Source organism: Geotrypetes seraphini, chromosome 2 (assembly GCF_902459505.1).
Source record: "Geotrypetes seraphini chromosome 2, aGeoSer1.1, whole genome shotgun sequence".
Taxonomy (NCBI): domain Eukaryota; kingdom Metazoa; phylum Chordata; class Amphibia; order Gymnophiona; family Dermophiidae; genus Geotrypetes; species Geotrypetes seraphini.
In genome coordinates, this window is record NC_047085.1 from 406,255,292 (window position 1) to 406,267,338 (window position 12,047).

The 12,047-nt window shown below is 38.6% G+C and overlaps 1 protein-coding gene across 9 annotated transcripts in view; it reads left to right on the forward strand.

Moving 5' to 3' along the window:
• Positions 1 to 12,047, forward strand: part of DGKB (diacylglycerol kinase beta) — a 733,919-nt gene that overhangs the window by 558,178 nt on the left and 163,694 nt on the right. For all 9 annotated transcript variants that reach the window (XM_033930985.1, XM_033930986.1, XM_033930988.1 and 6 more), the window contains one exon: positions 8,162 to 8,252. In XM_033930985.1, the coding sequence (XP_033786876.1) occupies positions 8,162 to 8,252 (91 nt within the window). The remainder of the gene's footprint in view (positions 1 to 8,161; positions 8,253 to 12,047) is intronic.

Below are 12,047 nucleotides of genomic sequence, written 5' to 3' on the forward strand. Positions count from 1 at the left end.
CTACTATTTGGGTTCCTGATAAGTACATGTAACCTGGATTGGCCACTGTTAGAATCAGAATGCTGGAATAGATGGCCATTGGTTTGATCCACTATGGCTTTTCTTATGTTCTCAAAAAGAAATATAAATATGGGAGAAATTATTAATTAAATAATGAATTCACCAAAAACAAAAAAATATATATAAATATAAGAATTCAATAGTTTGTCAACCTAATTATAAATTATAAATCAGAAATAATAAAAAAAACTATATACTAATTATAATTGAGTGCTCAGTTTGTAATATAATTCAAACACAGCAGTGTTGTAGAATAATGATATTGTGACTTTCCATCATTGCACCCGCCTACCTACCTACCTTATCCATAGTTGATGAGATAACCTAATGATAGTATATTCAATCAATAACTAAACCATAATGGAAAAAGAAAAAGATGGTACTTAGCTTCACATAATGATTGGCAATGTCCAGGTTCAGGTACGAGAGGTTAAAGAATCTCCTTTATGTCCACTGTCGCTGGTTTGAAATCAAATTCAAAAAGTTCAGATGTTATTGTGATAATAAATCCCCAAGGAAAAATCCCAACGTGTAATGAAAAAATAACCAAATCCTCAATGTGAAATGTTGTATGATAATCCACAAGACTCGGTCTACACCGCTACTTCCTCAACACCGATCGTGTTTCACAAAAAGTTGCTTCATCAGGAGGAAGGCTGAAACTAAAAATCAAAATAACAAATATAAACCTATATATCAAACAATTACCTGAAACTTATTATTAAAAAATCTTATAAAATTAAATACATTTAAGTTGTAGCAGAAATCATTCATTATGCTCTAAATGAAATTACCCTCGGATCTCACATCGGAAGGAACGCGAGGACAGAGAATCACGTCATTGATTCTTATGTTGATAAGATGAACTAACGTTGAACGGCAAGAAGTATATACTAACGTCAGATGGTCATGTGATAAAGTTAGCCAATCCAGAAACACTCGCTGATGACAAAAAGACTATAAAAATAAATGTCAAAAAATCCAAGTTATCATATAGTCCATTCAGTCTTTTTGTTGAGTCCATTGGGGGCAACAGTGTTCCAAGAAAATATTAAACGTTATTCATGATATGTTAAAACATGAGAGATATCACCCTGTCTGTAAAAATCTAAATGTCTATTTACACAGAACCTCAGATCATCAAATGAGTGTTTTGCTGTGTACCAATGGTCTGCTAGAGGAGCTTCAGATTTATTGGTACGAATGCAGCTCAAGTGTTCAGCTATCCTGAGTTTAATTGCTCTCTTAGTCTGGCCTATGTAAATCTTTTTACATGGACAAAAGATCGCATATATTACTTGAGTTGTATCACAATCAGAATGACCCCTTAAAAAACAAATTTTACTTACATTAGGAATCTCAATGTGATCAGTAGATAAAGAATAACGGCAATATTTGCATTTACCACAACTGGTATGTTTACCTAAGTATGCATTGTCCTGAGTGAAAAACTAGAATTAAAGTGTTCACCTAAATTTTTATTTCTTTTATGTGCAAACATTGGAGGATCTGAAAATACTGAATGGTAGCTTAAATGTTCCAATGTTTATATATGTACATAAAACACTCATTAGGGAACAAATGCATTCAGCTACTTTATTAGAATACTGTCATACTCAGAGAATAACTTGGATTTTTTTGACATTTATTTTTATAGTCTTTTTGTCATTGGCGAGTGTTTCTGGATTGGCTAACTTTATTACATGACCATCTGACGTTAGTATATACTTCTTGCCGTTCAACATTAGTTCATCTTATCAACATAAGAATCAATGACGTGATTCTCTGTCCTTGCGTTCCTTCTGATGTGAGATCCGAGGGTAATTTCATTTAGAGTATAATGAATGATTTCTGCTACAACTTCAATGTATTTAATTTTATAAGATTTTTTTAATAATAAGTTACAGGTAATTGTTTGATATATAGGTTTATATTTGTTATTTTGATTTTTAGTTTCAGCCTTCCTCCTGATGAAGCAACTTTTTGTGAAACACGATCGGTGTTGAGGAAGTAGCAGTGTAGACCGAGTCTTGTGGATTATCATACAACATTTCACATTGAGGATTTAGTTATTTTTTCATTACACGCTGGGATTTTTTCTTGGGGATTTATTATCACAATAACATCTGAACTTTTTGAACTTGATTTCAAACCAGCGACAGTGGACATAAAGAAGATTATTTAACCTCTTGTACCTGAACCTGAACATTGCCAATCATTATGTGAAGCTAAGTACCATCTTTTTCTTTTTCCATTATGGTTTAGTTGTTGATTGAACATACTAACATTAGGTTATCTCATCAACTATGGATAAGGTAGGTAGGTAGGTGGGTGCAATGATGGAAAGTCACAATATTATTATTCTACAACACTGATGTGTTTGAATGATATTACAAACTGAGCACTCACTTATAATTAGTATATAGTTTTTTATTATTTCTGATTTATAATTTATAATTAGGTTGACTAACTATTGAATTCTTATATTTATATATATTTTTCTTATGTTCTTTCATATTGAAAGTATGGGCATTTTGTGTGATTAATTGATACAAATTCCAACTTTAATGCGTTTTGAATTATTATTATTTTTTATTTTTACAAATGAATGTGACAAACATACAAGGATGTGTACAAGGTCCTGGAGTAAAGCAAAACATGGGGATTCTTTAAGAAAAATAATTTCTCTTTTATTAAGGGAAACTTGTTTCTTCAAATATTGTAGGAATACTGGAATTGGTGGCAAATATCTTCCTAATCAACTGTTCTAAAATTAATTTTAAAACATTTATAAAAGGGAAATAAGCATGTTCAGACACTACTTCACCTAAAAGAAAGTGTTTATGTTCCTGGGCCATAAAGGAAATTACCTCCCTCTCTATGAGAGTAAGGAGACAAATGGTTAGCAATTTGTCATCCAAGTGTGCCTGATGAACAGATAAAGTACTCCCTGTTGTGTCTAGACCACAAATACCACAACTTTGTCTTCAAAGAAGGAAAGACAAACAAGGAACAATTGCAAGACAAAATCTAATATGTTAGAAATTGCTAGAAATAACATTTCTTCAAGATATAATAAAGCAGTGGTTCCCAACCCTGTCCTGGAGGAACCACCAGCCAGTCAGGTTTTCAAGATAGCCCTAATGACTATGCATGAAAGAGATTTGCATGTAATGAAAATGATAGGAGTACAGATCTGCCCCATGCATAGTCATTAGGGCTAGCCCGAAAACCAGACCGGCTACTGGTCCTCCAGGACAGGGTTGGGGACCAATGTCATAAAGTATACATGTATAATTATAAAATGCTGAACAAATCTTTCTTGCATGTAATATACAACAAAGAAGGCAAAGGGTGAATGTGGGGATAACATGTTCCTCCTAACAATGGCATTTTAAAGTTGTTTCTGATGGATAGAAACAATAAAAATACTTCCTGCTCTTTCTGAGATTGTGAAGAAAATGATTGAGGCATCATTGAGTTTGTGTGTGGGGGGGGGGGGGGAGGCTTCCTATTTAAAAGGGCTCTTTTGGAAAGATGTGCTAAGAAATGGACTTAGCCCATTTGAACACAGGACTTTCCTGCACAATTAATGCCACTAAGGGCTAGATTCACTAAGCCCACCGATCGTGTTTGCAATCATGTACCAACCCGACTTTCCTCTGACCTGATTCACTAACCTTGATGTAATTAACCTCTGATTCGATCCAATCCGCACATGAAAATTCCGGGAAATGGCATGCAAATGTAGCCTGCAATGATTCACTAAACATTTTCAGGCACACCGACTGGGCTGGCTGATCCAAAAACAAGCGACTGCTGAGGACCAGTCGTTTGTGCAAAAACCCTGCTCTCTGCCTCGACTCTCCAGCTATTGCCGCCCTGCTCTCTGCCCAGCTCATGCCGCCTGCTCTCTGCCCCGACTCTCCTGCTCTTGCCATCCCGACTCCGTGGTTTTAACCTGCGGGTTAAAGCGGGACTGCACTGCGGCGTGTTCTGTTAAGTTCCAGAACACGTCGCAGTGCAGCCCTGCTTTAAACCCATGGGTTAAAACCACGGCGAGTAAAAAAGTAAATAAATTCAGAAAAAAAGGCACGGAGAGAAAGCGCATGCACAGACCATCTACAGGCAAAGATGGTCTGCACATGCATCGGGATCGCTCTTCAGCGATCCATGTGGTTGGTTTGGGGCGTGCCTCCAATTGCAATAATTTGCATGAGGACACTTCGTGAATCAGCCCCCCGGCCACAGATCGGATCTGTGGGCTTAGTGAATCTAGCCCTATGTCCATTTCTAGCAGGTCCCTAAAATAGGGCTATTTTTCTTTTAGCAGGCTCCATACTAATTTTTCTATTAGTGTGTGAGACCTGCAAATATATTAACAGGGAAGTTGGCATTATCCAGATAATGCACACTGATGCAAGGGCACTAGCTGGATAACGCTTCCACACCCATTCCCCACCTGTAACACGCCCCTCCCAAAAATATTTTTAAAAAATAGCACACAGCATGGGGCTGACAAAGAATTACCACAAAACACTTTTAGAGGTATAAACAAAAACCCGCCTAAAACAGCACTTGGATATAGTGCCAATAATCAAAATTGTTTTCCTGCTTGCCAAGCAATACATTTCCCGCTTTCAACGGGGCATGTTATGGGCATGCTTTGGACAGGCTAAACTTGAACATCTTGCAGAGATAATCAAACCTTTTGCAAAATGTCCTGGACAGAACTTAGACATTTTGGGCTAGACCTCTTTTGGAAGTGTCTAAATGCCAAAAGGTACCCAGACTGACCAGATGACCACTGGAGGGATTAAGTAATGACCACACACATACTCCCCAAAAATCTGAATGAAAGAGTACATACCTGTCTCAAGAACAATAGCACTTAGTATGGGAAATACTAATAGGGCAACACATAGGTGTCTTAAGTAGCTAGGTGGATGGGCCATAGAGAGGAAGAGCTAGACACATAAGGCATTCTAATCACATCTATAGCATTAAGTATGAGCCCACCCAAATCCTACTTTACTGCCATATAGGTACTACCTGCAGCCATAAGGGCTATTGGGGGTGGTATAGTAGATTTTGAGGGGGTTTTAGAGGGCTCAGCTTAAATTATAAGGGGTATATAGTGAGATGTATATCTGGCACCCTGTATGTGAAGTTCACAGCAGTGCCATCTAAGGTGCTCCACTGTTCTGTTGGCATATTTGTGTGGTCAGTCCATTAGAATGGTGGCCCCTCCCACATCTAAATGGTGCTGATTAGGACGTTTCTAACTTGGACAGCTTTTATAGTTGAAAATGGTGAATAAAGTTAGACATCCTGGCAGTCCAGACATTTGGGTGGCCAAGACGTCCAAGTAGGTGATTTTCAGAAAAAAAATATTTATTTGGGCATCCCATTCAAAAAATGGACATTTTTGTGCTCCTGACTTTGGATGTTTAGCAGGAAATGTCGAAGTCAGACTTAGATGTCCTTTTTGAAAATGGCCCCCTTTATGTTTTATGTTAAGCACTAGCGCTTAACACAGTTTAATAAAATAACTCTAACTTTGGAATTTGGGAAGTGAGAAGTATTTCAGGGACCAGGAATAGGAAGGCAGATAGACAGTCTAGAGCAGGGGTGTCCAACCTGCGGCCCCATGAAGTATTTTGTGCAGCCCCGGTCGAGGGCGATACAGTGTTTTCCTCTACTGCCCCCAGGTGTTTACCGTCTTGCCGGCTGCCTCCTCTGTCTTGCTGCAGCGTTTGCGCATTTGTGCGGCCCCAGAAACATTTTTATCGGCCAATGCGGCCCAGGGAAGCCAAAAGGTTGGACACCCCTGGCCTAGAGATGTATACATCTAGAGCAGTTTTAACTTGATCAATGAGCATTGTCTTGCAATACGAGCATGTCGATGTGTGCCGCATACAAGTATGCACAACCTACAAGTGTTGCATCGCTGACTGCAGCACAAGCATCACAACTGAGCACAATATAAGCACGACACAAGCATGCACAACACACGCGTCGCATCACTGAGCGCAGCTGAACGCAGCATAAGCATTGTAACTGAGAACAATATAAGTGCGACAAAAGCGCGCACAACATTACAGTATTTTGTATTAAAGTTTTTGGGTTGTGGAACAAATTGTTTGAGTTTCCATTATTTTCTGTGGGGAAATTCGCTTTGATATACAAGTGCTTTGGATTACAAGCATGCTTCCGGAACGAATTATGCTCACAAACTAAGGTTTTACTGTACTTCAGAATCTAAAAATGGAGGTGGGGGGAGAGGCAAAAACTTTTTAAAAAAATCATTCCATTTGAATAATTCTCTCTTTAAAAAAAAATTTGGGCTTAGGTTAATGGCTTTAGATGTTTGAGCTCCATTTGATCGTGATCAGGCTGTGCTGTCAATCATAGCATCCAGTGTGAAAGTACAGCATTCTTAAATTGCCTTACTGTAACCGCTTTTACCTTTGCAACTGTGATTGTCAGAGTATTTTGACTTGAAATCTAAAGGTAAGGAAAGAGAGGGTTACCTGTCATTTTTCTGCTGGATTGACATTTAGAGGCATACATTACATTAGTGATTTTTATTCCGCTTGTACCTTGCGGTTCAAAGCGGATTACATAAGAAGAGAACTGGACATTTCCAGGATGGTACATGACAATAGAGAATACAGTTTGAGGATAGAGACTTAATAACAGAATGATAGTAAAGACTTAATAACATCGGAAGATGTTTTGGACAGCAGTGTTTTGGTTTCTTGGGGGATGGGGTGAGGGAGGTTAGGTAGATTGTATATGCTTTTTGAACAGCAGTGTTTTGATTTCTTTACGGAATGTCTTGAGGTCTGATGTTGTGGTTAACAATCTGGTGATGGAAGGTTCGAGTTTTGCAGCATGTGTTGCCAGGAGGCTATCATAAAGCTTTTTGCGGTGAGTACCCTTGAGTGGTGGGTATGTGAATGATGTCAGTGTTCTTCTTGTTCTGGTTGGAAGGTTACGGTTTAGGCGGTCATTTAGGTAGGTGGGTGCAGTACCGTTAATTACTTTGAAGAGTAGACAGTATAGTTTGAATTGAATTCTGGCTTGAATCGGTAGCCAGTGTGAGTCTAGGTAGGCATTGGTGATGTGGTCAAATTTTCCGAGTGAGTAAATTAGTCTAAGGGCTGTGTTCTGAACAGTTTGAAGTTTTTTGATCATGTTTGTGGGGCATGGTAGATAAAGGATATTGCAGTAGTCCACGAGACCTAGTACCAGGGATTGTACAATTATCCTGTAATGTTCTTTGTCAAAGAATTTCCTTATTTTTCTTAAGTTGCGCATTGTGAAGAATGCTTTTTGGGTAGTTTTGTTGATTTGGGTCTGCATAGTGCAGCATCTGTCTATCAGCACTCCCAAGATTCTGAGTGAGGTCTGGATTGGGTATTTGGTTGCTTTAATTTCTAGGTCTGTTATGGATGGGTTTTTGTCCGTTTCAAGCATTAGGAATTTGGTTTTGTCCGAGTTTAGTTTCAGTTTGTGGTTTGTCATCCATTTTTAAGTAAAGATAAAGCATAAGTAAAGATTCTGTAAATAGCACTGGACGTTAGGCGTCTAGATCACCACGCTTAATTGATCTAGGTACCTAACTTAGAGCTCCTTTTATGAAGCCACGTTAGCGGTTTAACGCGTGTAATAGTGCGCGCTAAACTGCCGGCTGCGCTAGCCGCTACCATCTCCTCTTGAGCAGGCAGTAGTTTTTTGGCTAGCGCGGGGGTTAACACGCGATTAAAAGTCACGTGCGCTGAAGCCGCTAGCGCGACTTTGTAAAAGGAGCCCTTAGTGTGCACTAATGCAGTAGCGCCCTTTAATGAATTTCCATCTTAGTGAGTTAAATAGCCAGACTTTGTTCATATGAATGCTCAAATTTATGGCTGAGTTACACATTCACCACCCTCCAACAACCATATAACCCACTTTTGAATTTCAGGCCTGATATGGTTTACCTATACTGTATGATATCTGATTACTTTTTGTACCCAATATCCTTGAAAATGAAAATAACATGTTTTCTATAATACATAGATTAATATTGATAACATCGGTTCCTTTTCCATTTCAGGATGAAGAACAAATTTTGGTATTTTGAGTTTGGTACTTCTGAGACCTTCTCAGCCACCTGCAAGAAACTGCATGAATCGGTAGAATTAGAAGTAAGAACATGTAATTATTACTTTCCATTAACTACACTTTTGTAAGACTATTTGAATTCTTTTAAATATTGTTCAGTATATTAAACTAACATATATCACAGTAAGGGGCAAATTTATAAAGCTTGATAACTTTTTATTATAGGAACTGCCACAATCTAATATACCTGCTCTAACAGTTAATGCAATAAGGAAGACCCTAATGGGAATATTAATAAACACTAATGCAATGTAATCCCCTAATGCAATTCTGGATAAGTTAATAACATTAACATACTCCCAACAGGGATATACATCTAACTAATAATTATAATATTATATATGTGGCCTCAGTGCATAGATGAAAGCTAATGAACAGCTGGCGAACCAGGGTTCCAGGCTTCAACAACTTAGGGCTCCTTTTACTAAGGTACGCTAGCGTTTTTAACACGTGTTGCATTGCCCCGCATGCTAACCCCATGCTACGCGCCAAGAACTAACGCCAGCTCAATGCTGTTTTTCAAGCCCCACTGTGCACCATCATGGGCCCACGTACGTACACTAAATTAAATATGTGACCATAAAGTGAAGGTTTCAAAATGTGCCTAAACAATAATAATGTTGTCAACTTATCCAAAATGCTGCTCAAAAAACTGGCGAGTTACTCAGTACTTATCTTCGGATAGTCTGCAGCTCTTTATAGCAGTGCTCAGCAGTGTTTAACTCAGCCCTGGTAATGTAGAAACTTGTCCACCTTTTACAGCTCAACCGGCCCAGTTTCAGGTATAAAACCCCTTCCTCAGGAGCTTCTGTGTGGCTGACATGCCATGCTGCAAGGAGAACAAACCGAGTGAGCAATCTCCAACTGCTGAGGGTATTAAAAAATTATTTTTAGGAAAATTATGTCTGATAAGATCGATTTGTTCTCTGTTATTTCCAAAGGCTTTGAACATCTTAGTACATTCTCTCGATATTCAGCAAATTAATAACTCTCTTTATGCTGGACTATGTCAGAAGGATATCCAAATATTACAGATCATACAGAACACAGCTATTAGAGTGATCCACAACCTCCGTAAATTTGATCATATATCCTCATTCGTGAAAAACGCACACTGGCTTCCTGAATACTGAATTGTGTATAAACTGCTTCTTACAACATTCAAGGTTATGAGAGTAGATGAGCCATTATATCTAGCACCCTTGCTGAATCCCTACGTAGCGGGTATGAACTTGAGATCTTTAATTAAGCAATTGCTTATAATTCCATCGTACAAAGATATTGTACATGAACATGTAAGAGATGGAAGTTTTGCTATAAATGGACCTAAATATTGGAATTCTATATCATTGGCACTTAAAACTAACTCCTCAGTAGACAAGTTTAAGGAAAACTTAAAGACTTTTTTCTAATGCTTGTTCTCAGGTATATCGTGTAGCGCTGTGAGAATCTTGGAAGACAAAAGAATATTATTGATGTTAATTTTTGTATATTTTCTATGTTTTATATTATGTGTTGATTATTTTTTGTATATTGTGTATTTTAAATATGTTTTAGATTGTAAGCTGCCTTGAAGGTTTTCCCTAGGGTAGGATAGAAAATTTTAAATAAACTTGGAATTTGAATGATAATTGAGTGGTGGGGAAGAGAGCACAAGGCTGAAACCTTGACTAGGGAGTAGAGAATGACATGGGAATAAATTTGTCCCGCAGGATCTATCTCCATCCCTCTCCGAATCCTGTGAGTTCTGTCCTTGTCCTTGTCCCTGTCCTATCCCAGGGTCAGGGACAGACCTCGCCGTGACAGGACGGGGATGATGATAGATCCCGCAGGGATGGGGACAAATTTATTCCCCTGTCATTCTCTAAGTAGGTAGCCTAACAACTTTTGAAATAGCCTTATTCATTACATGGCAATTTAGTAAATAAGACTTTACGGGCCAGCCAAATTCTGTAATTAGCACCTAAAAAAAGGCACCTTCTGCATGTCAATCACACTTAGACGCCCATTATAAAGCCATGCTTAGTGATGCCTAACTTAAAACTTAGATGCCTGTAATGTAGGCCAGGGTACTAAAGGCCTACATTATAGGCGCTTAAGTCCTTTAGAGAATCATGCCTAGCGGTGCCTAAGTCTTTCTCTATCCCTGGTGTTAGATGCCTAGCTTTTGTAGAATCATGACTAAGAAGACAGGAGCCTGTCTCCCTTTTTTTTTTTCAATTAAGAGTTTGTTAAAGTTTATAATTGAAGCCAATTTAATAATTAAGGCTCCCTTTTATCAAGCTGCGTTAGGTTTTATTTTATCGCCAGCCACTGTGGTAATAGCTCTCACACTCATAGCAATTCTATGAGCATCAGAACTTTTACCACAGTGGCTGACGATAAAAAAAACCCTACTGCTGCTTGATAAAAAAAAAAAAAAAAATGCTATCCACTTTTAGCACGACCTCTGGCAATATGTTCCAGAGCTTAACTATTCTCTGAGCAAAAAATATTTCCTCCTATTGGTTTTAAAAGTATTTCTCTGTAACTTCATCAAGTGTCCCCTAGTCTTTGTAATTTTTGATGGAGTAAAAAATCGGTCCACTTGAACCCATTCTACACCAGTCAGGATTTAGTAGACTTCAATCCTATCTCCCCTCAGCCATCTTTTTTCCAAGCTGAAGAGCCATAACCTTTTTAGTCTTTCTGCATATGAGAGGAGTTCCATCCCCTTTATCATCTTGGTTGCTCTTCTTTGAACCTTTTCTAATGCCACTATATCTTTCTTGAGATAAGGATACCATAATTGAATGCAGTATTTATGTATTTATTCAATTTTCTCCCAAGAGAGCTCAGAACGGTTTACATGAGTTTATTCAGGTACTCAAGCATTTCTCCCTGTCTGTCCTGGTGGGCTCACAATCTATCTAATGTACCTGGGGCAATGGAGGGATTAAATGACTTGACTAGTGTCACAAGGAGCAGCTTGGGTTTAAACCCACAACCCCAGGGTGCTGAGGCTGTAGCTTGTCCAGGTGAGGTTGCACCATGAAGAGATACAGAGGCATTATAACATTTTTAGTCTTGTTAACCATCCGTTTTTTAATAATTCCTAGCATCTAGTTTATTTTTTTGGCTGCTGCTGCACATTGTGTGGAACGTTTCATTGTATTGTCTACAATGATACCCAGATCTTTTTCTTGGGCTTTAGCATCTGATAACTATGATTTGGATTATTCTTCCATGAAAGTTTATTGAGATTTTGAAAATGTGCATCACTTTGCATGTGTCCATATTAAATTTAATCTGCCACTTGGATGCCCAATTTTCAAATTTCCTAAGGCCTGCCTGCAATTTTTCACAATCTGCATGCATTTTAACAACTTTGAACAGTTTCATGTAATGTGCAAATGGCCTATCCATTGTGCCCATCCGCAGCATCCACTATCTCCTCCTTTCCCTAAGAGATCCTACGTCCCATGCTTCTTTGAACTCAGACACAGTCTATTTCCATCACCTCTACCAGGAGACAATTCAAAGCAATTTAGTAGCCTTCCTCTGGACTGGCTCCATCCTGTTTATATCTTTTTGAAGGTATGGTCTCCAGAATTGTAAACAATACAGTAGAATCCCAGTACTCAACCAACTGACAAAAATAATTGCAGTAAAAAAGATTGTCTCCCGCGCTCCTGACCCGAAAACCCTCTCTCCCCCTCTAGCATCGGCAGGGACTTTCCTCTGTAGCATCACTTCTGAAGCGGCAGAGAAAACTTGGGGCTGACCACAAGCAGCCTGTTTACAGTGCTGCCTCTGCTGACTGGCTGCCTTTGGAGAGT